Source organism: Cervus canadensis, chromosome 3 (genome assembly GCF_019320065.1).
Source record: "Cervus canadensis isolate Bull #8, Minnesota chromosome 3, ASM1932006v1, whole genome shotgun sequence".
NCBI classification, from domain to species: domain Eukaryota; kingdom Metazoa; phylum Chordata; class Mammalia; order Artiodactyla; family Cervidae; genus Cervus; species Cervus canadensis.
In genome coordinates, this window is record NC_057388.1 from 40,726,266 (window position 1) to 40,746,955 (window position 20,690).

The window sequence follows — 20,690 nt, forward strand, 5'->3', positions numbered from 1 at the left end:
TTGGACACCTCATGAGAAGAGTTGATTCATTGGAAAAGACCCTGAGGCTGGAAGGTATTGGGGGCAGGAGGAGAAGGGGACGACAGAGGATGAGATGGCTAGATGGCATCACCGAATCCATGGACATGAGTTTGAGTAAACTCCGGGAGTTGATGATGGACAGGGAGGCCTGGTGTGCTGCGATTCACGGGGTCACAAAGAGTCAGACACGACTGAGCGACTGAACTAACTAACTAAAGGTAGGAAATAACCAGTCAGGGAGACAATACAGAATCAACTAGAGTGAGTTAGATTAGGGACACCAGGAAGAGCAAATGCAGATGAGATGGTATTAGAAACAGTCAGCTGGGAGTCAGCTGAGTTACATGTTTGTATTTTCTCTTTCACCACCAAATCTCAGGATCAGGAGGGAAGAATTAAATATACAAACAAACACGCACCCTGCCACCAAATATATACAACATACCAAGCATGATGCTATGCCCTTGGCAATGCCCTTCATTAAGTCTTCTAACTGTATAGCTTCCTTTCTCTTTCTTCCTGCTTCTCCTGAACAATTCAGGAGTACAGCCATTAGATGGGTCAGAGTCCCCTGGGGGGTAGGGGGCTGAGCGCGCTTGGAAAGAAGGGTGTCAAGAGACTCTGACACACAGGGGTAACCGTGGTGGGTTATTAACCAAAGGGGGGTATAGAAGGGGACCTTGTGGGAAGGGTAAGGAGAGGACCACATGTTGGGGTAACCCAGCCTAGCAGCGTAAAGAGATCAACTACTTGGAGAACATGCTGATGTGGGGTATCAGAGCCCAAGAAACGTAAAGAAGGTCTAGAATAAAGAGCTTGAAAGGGATTAACAGGGTATCCATATACAATATGGTATGACAAGAGAATGGTTACATTTATAAGGACTAATATCTCAAAAGCTTGAAAATGTTCCCCTGACTCAAAAGTCTCTATAAAGCTATTAAAGAGATAATTAGTTCAATAACATGAATACTATATATAAGTTCAGTTCAGTTCAGTTGCTCTTTCGTGTCCGACTCTTTGTGACCCCACCAGGCCTCCCTGTCCATCACCAACTCTTGGAGTTTACTCAAACTCATGCCCATTGAGTCGGTGATGCCATCCAGCCATCTCATCCTCTGTCGTCCCCTTCTCCTCCTGCCCCCAGTCCCTCCCAGCATCAGGGTCTCTTCCAATGAATCAACTCTTCTCATGAGGTGTCCAAAGTATTGGAGTTTCAGCTTCAGCATCAGTCCTTCCAGTGAACACCCAGGACTGACCTCCTTTAGGATGGACTGGTTGGATCTCCTTGCAGTCCAAGGGACTCTCAAGAGTCTTCTCCAACACCACAGTTCTAAAAGCATCAATTCTTTTGGCACTCAGCTTTCTTCCCAGTCCAATTCTCACATCCATACATGACCACTGGAAAAACCATAGCCTTGACTAGACGGACCTTTGTTGGCAAAGTTATGTCTCTGCTTTTTAATATGCTGTCTAGGTTGGTCATAACTTTCCTTCCAAGGAGTAAGCGTCTTTTAATTTCATGGCTGCAATCACCATCTGCAGTGATTTTGGAGCCCAAAAAAATAAAGTCTGACACTGTTTCCACTGTCTCCCCGTCTATTTCCCATGAAGTGATGGGACCAGATGCCATGATCTTAGTTTTCTGAATGTTGAGCTTTAAGCCAACTTTTTCACTCTCCTCTTTCACTTTCATCAAGAGGCTTTTTTGTTCCTCTTCACTTTCTGCCATAAGGGTGGTGTCATCTGCATATCTGAGGTTATTGATATTTCTCCCGGCAATCTTGATTCCAGCTTGTGCTTCTTCCAGCCCAGCGTTTCTCATGATGTACTCTGCATATAAGTTAAATAAGCAGGGTGACAATATACAGCCTTGACATACTCCTTTTCCTATTTGGAACCAGTCTGTTGTTCCATGTCCAGTTCTAATTGTTGCTTCCTGACCTGCATACAGGTTTCTCAAGAGGCAGGTCAGGTGGTCTGGTATTCCCATCTCTTTCAGAATTTTCCACAGTTTATTGTGATCCACACAGTCGAAGGCTTTGGCGTAGTCAATAAAGCAGAAATAGATGTTTTTCTGGAACTCTCTTGCTTTTTCGATGATCCAGCGGAGGTTGGCAATTTGATTTCTGATTCCTCTGCCTTTTCTAAAACTAGCTTGAACATCTGGAAGTTTAAGGTTCACATATTGCTGAAGCCTGGCTTGGAGAATTTTTGAGCATTACTTTACTAGCGTGTGAGATGAGTGCAATTGTGCGGTAGTTTGAGCATTCTTTGGCATCACCTTTCTTTGGGATTGGAATGAAAACTGACCTTCTCCAGTCCTGTGGCCACTGCTGAGTTTTCCAAATTTGCTGGCATATTGAGCGCAGCACTTTCACAGCATCATCTTTCAGGGTTTGAAATAGCTCAACTGGAATTCCATCACCTCCACTAGCTTTGTTCGTAGTGATGCTTTCTAAGGCCCACTTGACTTCACATTCCAGGATGTCTGGCTCTAGGTGAGTGATTACACCATTGTGATTATCTGGGTCGTGACGGTCTTTTTGTACAGTTCTTCTGTGTATTCTTGCCACCTCTTCTTAATATGTTCTACTTCTGTTAGGTCCATACCATTTCTGTCCTTTATCGAATCCATCTTTGCCTGAAATGTTCCCTTGGTATCTCTTAATTTTCTTGAAGAGATCTCTAGTCTTTCCCATTCTGTTGTTTTCCTCGATTTCTTTGCATTGATCACTGAGGAAGGCTTTCTTATCTCTCCTGGCTATTCTTTGGAACTCTGCATTCAAATGGGAATATCTTTCCTTTTCTCCTTTGCTTTTCGCTTCTCTTCTTTTCACAGCTATTTGTAAGGCCTCCTCAGACAGCCATTTTGCCTTTTTGCATTTCTTTTCCATGGGGATGGTCTTGATCTCTGTCTCCTGTACAATGTCACGAATCTCCGTCCATAGTTCATCAGGCTCTCTGTCTATCAGATCTAGTCCCAGATCTATTTCTCACTTCCACTGTATAGTCATAAGGGATTTGATTAAGGTCATACCTGAATGGTCCAGTGGTTTTCCCTACTTTCTTCAGTTTAAGTCTAAATTTGGCAATAAGGAGTTCATGATCTGAGCCACAGTCAGCTCCCTTATACTTATATATAAGTAGAGGGGTTTAATTAATAAATTATGGCATATTTAGTCAAGAGACTATTATATTCATTAAAATTATGCCACTAAAAGGATATTTAGTGATGTGAAAAAGTAATATTTTTGCAAGAAAACAGGATATAAAAAACTAAATACAATATAATCCTAATTTTGTTGGGGTAAATTCACAATGTTAATTGTAGGGTAATTGTGTGACCTTATTATACTTAGATGCATTTTACACTTTTTGTACTGGAGACATATATTACTTATAAACTATGACTAAAACATTAAAAAATCAAGAGGAAATAGCAGTCATATTATACAAGTAGCATCAAGTATTGGGTTTCCCTTGTGGTTCTGACAGTAAAGAATCCGCCTGCAATGTGGGATACCTGGGTTCAATGCCTGGGTTGGGAAGATCCTCTGGAGGAGGGCATGGCAACCCACTCCAGTATTCTTGCCTGGAGAATCCCCGTGGACCGAGGAGCCTGGCATGCTACAGTCCATGGGGTCACAAAGAGTTGGACACGACTCAGCGACACAAGTATTTAGGTACTGGGCTAGATGGTTTTGAATACATTTTCTCACGGGAAAGTACTGTCAAGAAAGTAACTCATTTTTCAAAATCAATTTAAGTCTCATTATGAAAATAAATAAGGCTTTTTCTATGAGTTATGTAACAGAAATTTTCAGCTGAGAAGTTATGCCATAATAACAAAACTGTCAGAAATTCTAGTACTATAAAAGGGCAGATAGAGATTTACATCCTAGAATATCAAGGGAAAAAAAGGAGTTAAAGAGGCAAAATGCTAAAATACTCAAAAGCTCAAGAAAACAACATTTCATACAGGACTCCTGTGGTAGAAGTGTAACTTAAATTGCATTAGGTGGTGATGGAAGGAATTTAACTGGTTCAAACAGGAAAGGGAGGGGACAGAAGCAAGGCAGACTGGCAAACAGACCCATGGTAGAACTGGGAGAACTCCAAGTTCTGGAAGAAGCCAAGAAGAAAAGGCCATCATCAGTTCTTTGGCCCCTGGTGCAACCAGTAGGGGCTGGACATACAGGAGAAAGCAGTAGCCGTGGACTGTCTTGTCTGAATCCTCTCCTGGTGTCCCCTTAGATCCTCAAGAGGGTAAAAGTCTACCCTCAGAGCAAATGAGAGCTAGTGATGTAGTGTTGTATCAGGGATCCTAAAGAGATTAAAAACTCACCCTCAGAGCAAACTGAGAGCTAACGAGATCTAGTGATGCAGTGTAATGTCAGGGGTCCTCAATAGCCCCTGAATGCCAAGTTCCCAACTTTAATATGGAGTTGTAATCTGTAACTTAAAAGCTTAAAAAGTATATAGTTGATTTAATGCCTTTCATACATACTTAAGTAAAATTACTCAACCACTAAAAAACAAAGGACTGAAGTCCTAATACACTCTGAGGGAGATGTGAAAGGACCTGGTCTGTGTAATTTGATCCTGCACAGGCCCCTCCTCCAGTGATTTCAGGCGAGACAGCTGACTCAGACTGAACCAATCAGATTCTCTCTCCATTTCAATGTCAGGTAAACAGGAGAAACAGAGAGGAATGGTGAACAGAGGGAAATAAAATTAATACAACAGAGCCCTACAGAGAAGCTTCTAGAAATTCTGCTGCTGTGGGGCCTAACACAGTCCTGGTTTGTCTTTCCTTCCCAGCTCTTGGCTGTCTGCTGTTGGCGCAGTTTATATGTGTAGTAAAAGTAGAAGCAGAACACAGTGGTGTATTTTCCTGGTCCAACTTTAATGAGAACGTTACTGTTAATGCAAACCAATACCACTCTGCATAATTTACAAAGACTGTTTATTTTCCAATGTGCTAGTACATGGCTGTGTATTCTCAGTGGATTTATTAATCAAGGCACTATCCAATTAAAAACTTTCTCCAAGAAGTCATCTTGGCAAAGATTTTTACTTCTACGTTTTTACTTAACTAAACTTTGCAGAGTAAATTGTGAAAAGACCCTGCTAGTGAGAAAAAAGGAAGCATTGGTTGCTATTATTAATCATAGGAAAATAATTTAAATATGCCTTACTTAATCAATCAGAGGGTCAAAAACACATTACCAAGGGTAAATACTAAAGTTCTGTTTAACAAATCTATAACATCAATTCCCAGGTGTTAAAGTTTTTACAACCAAGTCTATAAATTTTAACATCATGCAATTAATAGATACTCAAAACTTTCAGTAAATGTTATTTCAACAATGAGAATGAAAATTATTAATAAATAGTTTAAATAAATTATTAAACTATTTAGAATAGCTTTTTTAAAAGCTATTCATTACTTAAACAGTTTTAAAAATTAAGGGTTCACTTCTTTAGTTTCTAAATCATCCAAACACAGTGAAAGACCAAATATAAACTTTACTTTGTCTTCATTTTACCATTTCCAGTGCTGCACACAGTTTATGTATCAAGCTTAAGAAAGAAAACCTCCCCCCAAAAAACAAACTTCATCTTCTCCATGACAAGATATTCACCAACAACACAGATTATAATTCTCCTAGCCAAACATGCATTTATAAAAATTAACTTATTTAAATAACAAGTTGACCCAAACCAAGCTAGTCAGTATATGTACAAGACTTCCAACAGACTAAACAAGTACATTTAAGCTAAAATAACAGTTTTATGAATAAACATAACTGCTGTTCTCGTTACTGAGCATTTTATTTTATTTGCTGTTTGGTCACAGATTACAGTCCTGGCAGGAAACAAGACACACAGGATGGATTTAATCCCACCACTCACAACCACCTGAGAGCCCATAGCCAAGAAAATGTAAAGTGAAAGAAGAAATAGGCCAGATTTGGATATAAAGTTGGGAGTTGAATAGCTATTAGTTAAGCAGTGCAGATTATGAAGCCTACTACAACTGAGTTTAAATTTTGGCTTCATCACGCCTTCTTTATGTGACTTTGAGGAAACCAATAGACTTCTTTGAATCTTAAGTTTCCTCACTTATAAATTTTGGATAATGGTAGTAATGTCTATTTCATGAAATTGCTGTGATAATTAAATACAAGTACAATACTCAGGACAGTACTGTAGCACATACTAAGTATTCAATAAATGCTGTGGAAACTGCTATATCTTAGTAGTTGAAACCATTTCAAATTACTTGCTTAGGTTAAGAATTAAGTAAACATATCAACTGTTTCAGATATATCCATTCTTTGATTTGCCAAGACTTGTTTTTAATCAATCACATTCCCAAGAATAACTATCACTTTTCCTTTGATTCATGATTGGAGCTTTTGAAAGTCCAATTTTATTACTTACTTTGCATATAAGAGGATTAACACCAACCGGGAGGAGTGAGGAAAGAGTCCACACCAAAGCACTTCATGTACATTGAGGAGAAAAAATAACTATTTATTAAAACATAAATGTATATACTTTCCTCTAAACTGTATTATTTAATTACTTTAGATGAGTTTTTTAATAAGAGTAAGTTTATTTTTTTTTAATCAAAAGTAAATTCCCTGAACAGGGTTTCATTGGTCTAATACTGAATAAAACCAAAAAAGCACATGAATAGGATAATTCTATAGATGGTTTGCTGCATCAGACTGTATATTACAATTATAATACCAAAATAATAAATTAAAAGAAACAACAATGCAAATTAAGTCACCAAGAGATAGCACTTCACATCCACCAAAATGTCTATAATTAAAAAGACATCAGGCAACTTCCCTGGTGGTCCAGAGGTTAAGACTCTGTACTTCCATTGCAGGGAGCACAGGACAGATCCCAGCTGGGAAACTAAGATGCTGCAGGCAGCATGGCCAAAAAAATAGAAAAGACAGGCAATAACAGATGCTGGCAAGGATGGGGAGAAACTAAAATCCTCATACAATGCTTGTGGGAATGTAAAATGAAGAAGCCAGTTTGAGAACAGTTTGACAGTTTTGACCTGGTAATTCCACTCCTACTTATTATTCTAAGAAAAATGAAAACGTATGTCCATATGAAGATGTGTATGTGAATGTTTATACCTGCACCATTCATAATAGTCAAAAAGTGTAAACAATCCAGATGCCCACCAATGGTGAATAAACAAAACATGGCACAGCTATACAATGGTGCTCTACTCAGCAAGGAAAAGGAATGGAGTACTCACACACGCTACAACAGGAGTAAGACTCATACACAGCACGTTAAGAAAAGAAGTCAGACACAAAAGGTCACTCTTGTATCATTCTTTTTACATGAAATGTACAGATCAGTGGTTGTGTGCTGGTGGGGGTGGAAATGAGGAGTGACTACAAATGCTGTTGTTCAGTCACTAAGTCCTGCCTCACTCTTTGCAACTCCATGGACAGCAGCATGGCAGGCTTCCCTCTCTACAAATAAGCCATACATTTTGGGGGTTAATGATCAAAATGTTTTGACATTAGATTGTGGTGAAGGCTGTACACTTAAAACAAGTGAGTTTTATTACATTTAAGCTACATGTCAATAAAAGCTGTTTTGTAAAAAGGAATAACTATGTTTCTGCAAAATTTCTTTAAAATAACATAAGAATTTAAAGGGAAAATACATATAAATAGATATAGATATATACATAGGTAGATATGTCTATAATCAAAAAGACATCGGGCAACTTCCCTGGTGGTCCAGGGATTAAGACTCTGCACTTCCACTGCAGGGAATTTCAGGATTTCTCTATAAATATGTATAAGAAACTTGTTTGCAATTATTAAATATGTAATTTTTGCTTGGATAATCAGATAATTGCTATGAAAGTAAATAATAATGAGTTTTTGGTTTTTTTCTTAAGCAGGGCTTTAACAGACAGAAGATCTGGACAAGCCAAGTTCTGCCATTTACTCAGTGAGTAGAGCAAAAAACGAAAAAAACCTCTGAACTTGTTTCTTCAGTGACATTTTTTAAATTGGACGGTGCAGCATTTAATATATATCAGGCATTTAAGTTTTATTTTAATGCCAGCTATGTCTAGCGTTATACAAAAATATCATATACAACTGGAGAAAATCTGCTGTAATTGGATTTCATCAAAATGCCCTCTCTAGAATTTTTGGATCAACACTGAAATAAAAGAATGAGTTATTTACTCCATGATGTAATATTTTAAACATAATAGAAAGCTTAGTTTCTGATTTCGACATCTATGGCACTATGATATGAACTTGTAAATAGAGATGACAAGTTAAACATTCATATTAACAGCAATTTAAGCTATGAAGAAATTCAATGCTCATATTTAACTTAGACAATAAGCAATTCTTAAACTGAAGTATTATAGGAAAATCTAGCTTTTGCAACTTTCAATTTTTGATATGTTGAACCTACCAAAAATATATCAGAACATTTCCATAAGCATCACAGGTAAAAAAAATTTCAGTTAAATGTCAATTTCTCAAAGAACCAAAGCATCAGGAAATGGACTCACACACTGAGAAACAAAGCAAATCTGAGTAACTATATCTGAGCATTCTTCCATGTACTCTAAGAATTTCTCAGCTTCTCATTTCTCAGTGGTCTGTACTCCTGTGTAGTCATTTTTTTAATTAATTATTTATGTTATTATTTTTGTCTCCACTTGGTCTGTTGCTGTGCAGACTTTCTCTAGCTGCAGTGAGCAGGGGATACAGTTGTGAGGCAGAAGAATGCATGCGTTCTCTCCACAGTGGCCTGCCTTCTCGCGCAGCATGAGCTCTAGGGCGTGCAGGCTTCCACGGTTGTGGCCCGTGGGCTCACAGCTGTGACCCCCAGGCTGTGCAGCAGGGTCAGCAGCTGGGGCCCGTGGGCGCACAGCTGTGACCCCCAGGCTGTGCAGCAGGGTCAGCAAAATTTAACAGTAAGTAGCAGAATATAGGAATTCAAATCCAGATGGACTGGCTCTACAACCGAGGTCTTACCCACCAGTAATTTCATTCACATCCTTACGCAAACCATCTTATGTTCTTCTGCCTTGGCTCTGATCACTAAGAGGTATCTGAGAAGGGTGGTATTTAACCCCTAATCATTGTCAGATACTCTACTGACTCTCCACGGCTGCCTTGCCAGCTGGGAAGCTGTCAGACCTTTTAAGAAAGCAAATGAGAATCCACAAAACTCCTCCAGAAGTACAGTTTCCTCAGTTCTAAAAATATGCAAAATATTTAATATTATTAGTAACCACAGGATAACCATAAGGATTAAATGTGCTAAGTCATATTGAGCTAACAACAGTAACAGACACGTAACAGCTCAATAAATGTTAGCTATTTTATCATTTTGATAAATTACCTAATGCTTCCCTTTCCTTAGTAACACAGCATGAGACAAGGAAGGAAGGTATATATGCCTTTTTTGCATTCTTTTAATGTTTATCACAGGATATACTCTGGTTTATTACTCGAAAACATAGCCCTGACTAAATGATGCATACATATTATGAATCAAGACTACAGCACCTTCCTTGTTTACATATTTCTAACAGTTAACTATAAATAGCATGAAAAGCTGTATCATATTTATAAAGCAATTAAAATGCCAAGAGTATTAAAATATCTTGGTTATTTAAGTACCGTTGTATTTCAGAAAATACCTAACATATTACTGTCACTAATTCAATCATGTGAAATTAAAAATGAGATGATGAAACAGATCTAAGTTATTCAAAATCAAACACATTAAAGTGTTTAGCTTCCTTCCACTTACCTATATAAGATACAATTAATATGGAGGAAAAGTTAAGATAAATTGCTCCTGGGTGCTTAGTCCAGATTCCTCAGAATTAGAATCTAAGGGACCTGGACCACTATTATTATTGGTTAAGAAAAGGTCTGCTTTAATTCAAGAATCCAGGTGGCTATAAAATTGCTACTAAGAGTGACTACAGGAATACCTTTAGAAAACAGACTGTTGTATCTTCCCTATGTAGAATTAGGAAAAACTTGGCAGAGGAAGAAATGAACTGTTTATCTAGATAGTAAGACTATGCTAAATTACTAATCTTTGTCAAGTGCTTTGTAAAGAATTTGTAATCTTAGGCTGTACATGGGCTTCCCTGACAGCTCAGTAGGTAAAGAATCGTTCGGTTCCTGGGTTGGGAAGATCCGCTGGAGAAGGGACAGGCTACCCACTCCAGTATTCTTGGGCTTCCCTTCTGGCTCAGCTGGTAAAGAATCGGCCTGCAATGCAGGAGACCTGGGTTCAATCTCTAGATTGGGAAGATCCGCTGGAGAAGGGACAGGCTATACCCACTCCAGTATACCAGGCTGTACATACTGGTGCTATATATATTCTTACACTGATGAGACAACTGAGGCTGTCAGAAAGTTCTGCATCTAGTGTTTCAGGGAAGAAATTCAAGTCCTGACTTACAACAACATGCCTTTTCCACTGCACTGCACTCTTTTATATAACTTGGCCAGCATATTCCTCAGTATGTTCCACAGATACTCGTGGCGGGGGGCGGTGCGGGAAGGAATTAAACAAACTGAAAAATTAAACATGTTTCTTCTATTTGTCTTATAGGCAGTAACACTACACATAAACTATGAAATCCTATAATAAAGTTGTTAACCTCTATTTAACTCAATATTTCTCAAACTTATTTGACCATAAAAATACCTCTATTCTAATAACACCTATTAACATCATACAGAAAATACTTGGGGAATGTTACTATAAGCTAAAGTATTTAATACTTAATATAACAGATATTCAGCATACAGAGACTATTTCATTTTACTACTAAATAAATTAAATCAAATTACTCAAAATAAGTGTCTGCCTTGGTATATGGCACATCATTGGCAATCAAGTTTAATGTAAGTACTGTCTGCTGAAAGCATTGTTATCAAAGCAGAAAAATTTACCAAGCACTAAACAAAAAGTAAAGCACTGAAATAAATAATACAAAGATACAAAGATGATTCCTTTCTTTATGGATTATCAGGGGGAATTAATTATACTGCAAGTCAATCTGTGGTAAGTGCTAGAATAACAAATACCACTGTAACACAGAGGTAGAAAAATAACTGAATTTATACAAATACTACTAGTCATGCAGGCAGGAGGAGAAGAGAACAAGAGAGGATGAGACGGTTGGATGGCATCACTGACTCAATGGACATGAGTTTGAGTAAGCTCCAGTAGCTGGTGATGGACTGGGAAGCCTGGCATGCAACAGTCCATGGGGTCACAAAGAGTCAGACACGACTGAGCCATTGAACTGACTGACTGACTAGTCATGCCCAAGAGACTCAAAAGCCAACCTGAATAATCTCCTATTGGCAACACAACAATCTGAGCATCAGTAACTGCAACAGGATGAAACATTATCAAGTATCTTTAAAGCCAAGATAAAAACAAAGAATGGTGTTGAATTCTGGAACGTAGTAGGTAACTATCACATTAGTTTGTAAAATTGTAAAAAAAAAAAAGAACAAGAAAATAAAAATCGCCATATTCTTGCCTTACAGATAGCATGCATAAATTTCCTTTATGAGCTTTGGCAGGGAACACATAATCCAGTCTCCATGGATTATGAAAGATGTCCTTCAGGGGAAGATACTAGTTTTACCTATTAAGTAAGGATCAACTGAGTTAGTTTACAAGGGGCGGGGGGGGGGGGGACAACCAAGTGGGCAACTCAAGCAGTAAGGTGAAAAACAGTATGGGGAGATATCAAAGTTTTATTTGTTGGAAACGTGGAATTAATTCAGTGAGAGCTGAAGGCTGGAAGAGGTTAGAAAGGTAACTGAAATTAATTTTTTTTTTAAATCCTTATGGTTTGTGAAGAAATGTGAGTTTATATCATATGTGAGAAGTCTTTGAAGAGTGTTATTAAATATGTAAGTCCAAATTTTCATTTAAGATAAATCACTCTGGTGACTGTAAGGAAGAAATATTTAAGTGGAACAAGAATTAAGAAACAATGAAGGCAGGAAGATTACAGCAAATCTGAGAAATATTTGGGAAATGCAAGTAGTAACAGAATGGTGACTGAAAGAACAAATTTACTTGAGTTCCCATAGTGCTTCTAGGGTAATTTTCTTATAGCACTTATATAATCGTTTTTTGTTTGGATTTTGGTTCTCTCATGATGCAGAGTTGTTGTAAGGTAATCCTCAGTGCCTAATACATAATAGGTCCATCATAAATGCTATTTAAATGTAACTGGGTGCAAATTCTAACAGGACAATATTTTTGGGGAGAGAGGGGGAAGTCTTGATTTTTTTTTTAAGGCTTTAATTCTGAAAGTCAAACTGCACTGATAGAACTTAAATGTATTGAGTTTTCCCTGTGTGAAGTCAATGTAATGAGGCTTCACTAACAATTTTTCCTAGTTTTCTACCAGTAAATAAAAACGAACCACGTAAAGTGTTGTGGCCACAAACCAGTAATTAAAAATTACTTTTTAATTAAAAAATCTTCCTGTCTACCATTTTGATATTGGAAAAATAATACCTCATTCTCTGACCCCCCAAAACTCTATTAAAAAGAATTAAATTTTAATAAGGCTTTCCAGGTGGTGCTAGTGGTAAAGAACCTGCTTGCCAGTGCAGGAGATGTAAAAGACGTAAGTTCAATCCCTGGGCTGGGAAGATCCCCTGAAGCAGGAAAAGGCAACCCACTCCAGTATTCTTGCCTGGAGAATTCCATGGATAGAGGAGCCTGGCAAGATACAGTCCACGGGGTCACACAGAATCGGACACTGAGGGCTACCTTACTTTCTTTTATATACTGTCTTTTACCTGTTTACAGTTATGCACCAACCCACTTCTTCACTAGATAAACCAGATAAACAAACTAGATAAACTAGATAAATCAGAACTCTCTATCTGTAATTCTAATCCGATCATAGGGGGAGAAGGGAAAAGACACCAAACGCAAAAAGCAAACTAAAGCAACATTTCATTTTAAGTGACCAAGTATCTTAAGGATGTTAATTTGGGGTAAAAATTCAAATAGGAAATTTTTAGGCAATATGCCCTCTCCAGCTTTTTATTCTTGTGAATCAATCCTTGATATTGAATTAACAGCCTTCTTTTGAATAAACTCCATGTGCCATTTGGCAAATGGCAATTTAGTTTGTAAGTTACCCTTCTAAATAGCATTTATAAATGTCATTCTTTGTGAACTATAAACACAGCAGGTTAACACCAGTGTTTTAGATACTTCAGGCCTTGTAAAAGCTGGTACATTTGCCTAATTTTAGGCTGTCAATGGCAACCTACCAACTTATTTCACCACTTTGTCTGTTACCATGGTTAAAGATAAACTGACTGCAAGATATTTGGAATATAACTGGCAAACTTACATCCCTGACTAACATTTCTATTTTAAATCTATTCATCAGAAAATGAAAAAGATTAGAGACTAGTATTCCAGTATGTCATAAAATATTAATATTTTTCTTCCCAACTCCCTACAGGTATAAGCTTTAATCACTGAAAAACTTCAACTCTTCAAATAACATTGTTTCCTAGATCTCCTCATAATCTGTGTAAACAACTACTTTAATTTTTAGGCACTCTATCTCCAGCAACTGCTGTAGGCAGATGAATATTTCCTTTTAAAGGAATAAATATTTCACCTACCCCCCCCAAAAAAAAGTCATAAGCAAATAAGAGAACTGCAGTATTTCAAAGAAGTTATGTATTTTGTAGATATTCCTAGTTCTGGCATACCAGAATATTTGCAAAACAAAACCAAAAACCTTCTATCGCCAAATACTCAACTTCTAAAGAGGACAAACATAAAATATTAAGCAAATGCGTGTTTATGTATTCATAATATCTGAACACAGGGAAAGATACTTCAAAAACTTTAATAATAATAATCTTCTATTAATAGTGTTTTTGTGAACTTAGTACTTTAATACTAAGGAGGACTGAATATGGATCCCCTTGGAGTGTGTAAACATCACCATGCAGCAGCCCAGAAGGACTTTGCTAAGAAACAGTGCAAGGTGTTTTGTTTTTTTTCTTTTTTTTTCCATTTGCTTCATCCATGGGAGCTGACTCTACTATTTCAATTAAGTACAGGTAAAGCTTGCTCAAAAAGTGAAATTCAATAATTCATAGTATGGTTGACAGCTATCTAGACTAGGTAAAGACAAACACATAAATAAAAGCAAGACCTTGCTGAGTTCTCTTATCTCTCAGTGTCTCAGTTTCCTCATCAGTGAAATACAGATACTAAAAAGGTTAATTTCTAAGGTACCTTTTTCCCTCTCTACATTTCTGATTCCTTTGAAACAAGGTTCTAACACAAGGCAACCTCAAAGAGTGACAGCCTCAGGCAAAAAAAAAAAAAAAACAGAAAGAAGAGTTTCTGAGTCACTGAAAAAGCTGTTGGCAAAATCAGCTCACTGGAGTACTTGAATTTCTACCCAAGGAGAAACTTCCTTGAACCTTCCCTCATGTTTTGCTTCTAAGATGTCCTCCTTCAGTATCCACAGGGGATTGGTTCCAGTTCCTTACAAAAAGAGCAAAATATTTGCATTTAACTATGTACATCCTCTCATTTACTTTAAATCATCTCTAGATTACTTACAATAACTAATACAATGTAAACTGCTATGTAAGTAGTTGCTAGTGTTTGGTAAAATCATATTTTGCTTTTTGGAACTTTCTGAATTTTTTTTCTTCCTGAACATCTTTAACCTGAGTTTGGCTGAACTTGTGGATGCACAACCTGGGGATATGGAGAGCCCTGTGCAATGAATTTACCTACAATTTTACTAACTGATTAAACAAATGAGGATAAGGCCAAAGAAGTGAAAATTCATGAGAAAAGAGCACAGGTAAACTACAATGTATTATAGACCAAATCACAATGAACACAATTAAACCACAACTAACAACAACCACAATTCAGGAAAATATTAGAAAGTGATCATGTCTATACTATTTGCAGTAAAAGAATTTTTGGAAAAAGTCAATTTTTTAAAAACAAGTTTGGCTACTTGAAGAAATGTACAGACAATGTATCAAATAGTATGGTTCATTCTTCACAGTTACTATGTAAAATTAGGCTGTATTAAACTTAAGAAATTATCCTACTCCATCCACTTTTTAAACATCATTTGTTTTGTTCCTTCCTAAAATACCTCTCCTTAATCATGAAAAAGGAATTTCAAATTATCTCAGATAAAGAATGACATTTTATGAGAAAAAGAAAAAAAGAAACTATTTGTTCTAGAAATTAAAGCAAAGAGCAAAGGAGAGAGCAACTAAATGCAAATACAGAGCTATCAGAAATACAAAAGAAAATTGCCCCCTTCCTTTGATGATGTCTTTCTAACAGACATAGAAATGTCCAATTTAAAACTATTAACCAAAACCTTTAAGTATCCAAATTTTTATTAATAACAACATTCCATTATTCTCAAGAGGGAACAGAAGAGAAAGTACAGAAAGAGTGAAGAAGCCAAGGTGAAGCTGAGGCGTGGACGGGAACGACGCATCCACGAGCCAAAGAACACCAAGGACTGTGTTTGCACAAAAGCTACGCGAGAGGCAGGGGCAGCTTCTCCCGAGAGCCTCCCAACAGAAGGGCCGACCATACTGATGCTGATTCTGAAATGCTGGCCACCTCAACCATGGGAAAATACAACTCTGTGGATTTAAGCCATCCAGTTTGTGGTCAATTATGAAAGTCCTAGAAATCTTATACAACTTCTTATAGTATCTTGATATAGCCACCAAGTTAATCCATTTCATTATTACAGTAAATCAAACCATGAAAATATATCATATGGAAGCACTCTGAAAAACAGATGCTACTTAAATATGTGGCAGTGCTAAGCACCTTCATTATCATCAACATCATTCAATCATTAGTGTTAAATCAATATCTATGTTTATTAATTTTTATATTTTTAAAAAAGGTGACACCCTTTCAAACACTCTCACAAAAGAAATTACCTTAAAAAAGCCCTGAATATCCATGTAAAGTGCAGACAGTAAACTATGTTCCTATAGGGGTCAGACAGGTGATATAAATGAGAGGTGAGGTAGGTCCAAGTGCACATATATTCACCATGAGGACTGTAGCAAACTGAACAGCATATTCCCTAAGTTCAGATTTTTATCTGAAATACTCTGCTCTTTCAATGTTGACTTGATTTTTAAAAATTTATCCAACTAAGCTAAAAACATCTGCAAGTCTGCATGGCCTTATGATTCTCCAGGTTTCTTCCTTCAATGTGAACAAAGCACCAAGCCCAGTGTTTGACACCCAGTAAATCCACAAGAAGCACTAGGTGTTGTTATAATAATGGTTTATTAACACTACTGACCTTTGAGTACTTCCAGTAGAAGGGCAGAGGCAGGAGCCAGACTGCAGCAACTCGAGGACCAATGGCCAAGGAGGCAATAAAGACAATGTACTGCAAGGAGATCAAACCAGAAAACCCTAAAGGAAAGCAGTCCTGAATATTCACTGGAAGGACTGACGCTGAAGCTGAAACCCCAATACTTTGGCCACCTGATGCGAAGAACTGACTCACTGGAAAAGACCCTGATGCTAGGAAAGACTGAAGGCGGAAGGAGAAGGGGCAAGGGAGGATGAGATGGTTGGATGGCATCACCGACGATGGACATGAGTTTGAGCAAGCTCTGGGAGTTGGTGACGGACAGGGAAGCCTGGCGTGCTGCAGTCCATGGGGTCGCAAAGAGTCGGACAAGACTGAGCAACTGAAATGAACTGAAAGACAATGGCAACTGGAAGCCAAGGAACAGTAAGAGGGATGAGCAAGGACAAAAGCTGGAAGGGGAGTCGGGGAACATAAAACGTTCTTTATTAAGGTTTATCTACAGATTAAATGAAGCTTTTTTTTAAAGTTTTTTTTAAAAAAGTTCACATTCAACAGATGAGTTTTATAAAAGTTTCTTCAGTGTGTTTTTCAAAGCAGCCTTAGTACAGGAGAAAAGAGTGGGCTGAAAGTCAGCAGACTGGAGTTTTGGTTTTATCATTAATTCATGACTATGATCAAGTTATTAGATCTACAGGCATCAGGTTTCTCATCGGTAAAGCAAAAAGTTTAACAGGAACTAGATGATCTCTAAAGTCAAACTATTTTGACTACTGCATAGTTTCCTTCTTCCTTGTAAATAGAATTCAAACTCAAATTATTTACCTTAGAAGCACCCAAACTGGAGAGACTATGAGAGTGGAAAATTTCAAGAACTTCATGACCAAAATAGGGGAGAAAAGTCCTAAGTGAAAAGGTAAATATTTCAGTAACTAAACTAACCAATCTATTTCTGCTAGGAAAAATCTTTGTTTTTGGCAAGAAAGTGACTTTGAAAAGGAAACGGTGGAAAAAATGAGCTGTGACTGAAGCAAAGAAAGTTGAGATTTATAAATTACACTTAATCATGTCTCTGTTATATGAGTGTTAAATATCAACTAAATACCCACTGTTCTAACACTGGGTATCAGAAGACTGACATTTCAGGTTTCTTATTTACAAATAAGAATCTTTTTAGCCTCATGAGAAATTCTAGACTCCATGAAATAAAGCACTCTGAAATAAGTTAGGGGAACTTCCTCTGATCAGTGCATAAATATGAAGTAATAATAACAAAAATAACTCTCATTCATTGAAGGTTTACCTGTGAAGAGCACTTTGCTAACACTTCACATATGACATCAATTAATCCTCAAGTAAATATAAAGGACACGACTGAAGCAATTTAGCATGCAAGCATGCAAATATAAAGGACAATGTTTATATATATATATCATGAAAGTGAAATTCAGAGACGAAACTTATCGAGAATCATACATGCTTTCAAGAACAAGGATTCAAAATCTTTTGCCAACCCCAAAACCCGTGTTCTGGTTACCATGAAGACATATTGCCTCATACACTGGTCAAAAAGGTCAGGCTGTGACTAAAAGGGAGCCTGAAGGTTTTGGAAAGCTAGTAACATTCTCTTTCTTGATCTGAGTCCTATTTTGTAAACAGCATACAAACAGTCCTGAACACAAGCAGTTGCTCAGTTTGTAAACATCTATATAAATATATAATATATATAATCAATTGTAATCTGTGTGGTTCTGAGTATGTATCATACCTCAATAAAATTTATATATTCTCTATACATTAGTTGGGACTCTTTCACAAGTAACAGTCCAATTTGAACTAGCTTCAACAAAAAGGGGAAACATCAGCTAAACAATTCAAGGGTCAGGGCTGAAGATAACCTCAGGGTGGAGTGAACTGACCACTGCATAGCATAGTTTCTTTCTTCTTTGTAAATAAAATTCAAACTCAAACCATTTTTAAGATACTACATATTTACTGAACAATTCATAAACCAGTAATAAAAAGCTTTTTAAAAACTGTATTTAAAGTTGATTTACTGCTTCACAACCCTTTCAGGCACATAGAGGAAGCATAATCTCCTCAGATTAAAAGAAATTTAGGCTCACACAGATTAGGTAACACCCTCAATATTACAAGCTAACCAATGTCACAAAATCAAATACAAATGCTCTTTTAACCACATCATACTATGAGGCACAGTAGTTTAAAAATTACATTAAAGATTTAATGATTTCTGTAAGAATATGGTTCAAGGAAAAAAAAAAACTTCAAAGAGAAAATATGATAAATCCATTGGTCTGAGGCTCAGGACTTCTATTTTGGTAGATGTTAATCTTGTATCTACTGCTATAACCATTCAAAGGGAAAAAAAAAGGGACTATACAGGAAACCACATACCATCAGAAAGCATTTCTTGGTAATTATTTAGCATGCCTTCAGCTGCAAGGAAATTAAACTTCAAGTAGCTGAAAAAAATGAGGGGATATTATCTCATACAATAAGAAGTTTCAAAGTAAGATATTTCCAGAGTTAGTTAATTCCATGGCTCAAAAAATCCTGAAAAATTCAGGTTCTTTCCATCTTTCAACTCTGCCTGTTGTCAAGCTCCCCTCTGGGGAGCAAGTTTGCTACAACAGCTTCAGGCAGCAGAGCTTCACCCAAAGCATCCAGAGATAGGAAGCAGACCCTCTATCTCATTTCATTCATTTATGTTAAATTATATATATATATATATATATATCACCTAGAAAATGCCTGGTATATAATAAATGTTATATAGCTTTTGCTATTATTATTGTTGGGTCTCTTTTTAAGAGATGGAAGATTTTACCCAGAAGTTTTCATATCTCATCAGCCAGAATATGTGCCTCTTTCTAAGCCAATCACTGGCAAGGGAAATAGACTTCCATGACTGGCTTAGACTGATCAGGATTCATGCCCTGTGAGACTAGATACATGCTCCCAGGCCACAATGCTCTGTAATGAATTCCCTAACAAAGTAGAGGTTCTTCCAACAGGGAAAAAGGTTGGGAATAGTTCTGGTAGGAAACCCACTGTATTCCAGTCCTCCACACATCTTCCTCAAGGAGTTAAAGGGAGTGTGGAGGTACCTCTGGGCATATTTCTACAGGAAGAAAAATTTTTTGCATGTACGTGGCAGGATGAAACAAGTCAGCTCAAGGAAAGCAGATAAGACACCTCTGATGAAGCTCTGGTCTTAGAATTCAGTCAACCCTGAGATGCATTTCACCACTTTTCATAGTTTAGCTTGAAAGACAAAAAATGTCCCTTGTTTTGCTAGATAGGCTGAGTTTTATTTAAACTACTAAATAAATTCCACTGTTGGCTCATATTTAAAAGCTATTAAACATAATTCATTCAAATTTTCTTGCTGGCTACTGATTCCATAAAAGCAGTAACCAAGATGTATATAGTTCTTCCTCAGTTCTATAAAGTAAGTTCACTATTTTACTATTTCTATACAGTGTCACTAGTGCCTCCTTAAAATTTGGAGTTTTATCTGGGCCACTCTGCTCTTACATATTCATTTCCTGAAAACATAACCTCATTCTCTCATAATATGATCTACACATTTACAATAGAACTCTACAGGTCATATTTTTTTAAGAGAAATACTTAGTGTGTCAATTATCTTTGAACTCCTATAACTTAAGCCCCTATTTAGGATGCCTTCTGAAAGATAAAATAATCCCATCTACTCAGGAACAAGAAAGGAGATATGTGAAAGAAAAGTACTGTATTATTAAAAAAAAAAAAAAAGTTCAAAAGCCCAATATTAATCAAAACCTATTCTGGTTTATTCCATTACCATTCTTGAGGGTTAAATTAGTCTTCCAAATTAAGATTGAAAATCACTTTGCTTCAACAGGAACTTTCAAATTCATGACTATAGATGGCTATGACAGTACAAAATGAAGTTTAGAATTAGATACTAGTGAACTTTTAAAATCTCAAAATAAACCATGCAATTTATTAAAAGTTTTTTTAACAAGATATTTACCTAGATCGTCAACACACATTTTAATACTTAAAACCAATTTATTTGTACTTATTTTTCTTCTGGAAATTTCCCATCTGATATTAGAATTCATGTTCACAGCAGTCAATAAATCAAGTATTGGTCTTTGGGGGTAGTTTGTTTGCATTACTCAAAACAAAATTATGAAAATGTCATCAT

General features: G+C 36.8%; 1 protein-coding gene across 4 annotated transcripts in view; it reads right to left on the minus strand.

Moving 5' to 3' along the window:
• The window catches only part of PHTF2 (putative homeodomain transcription factor 2), a 125,685-nt gene that overhangs the window by 63,362 nt on the left and 41,633 nt on the right, over positions 1 to 20,690 (minus strand). For 2 of the 4 annotated variants that reach the window (XM_043462937.1, XM_043462938.1), the window contains exon 3: positions 6,472 to 6,532. The exons of the other annotated variants lie outside the window; for them this stretch is intronic. In XM_043462937.1, coding sequence (XP_043318872.1) covers positions 6,472 to 6,532 — 61 coding nt within the window. The remainder of the gene's footprint in view (positions 1 to 6,471; positions 6,533 to 20,690) is intronic. 4 annotated transcript variants of the gene reach the window in all.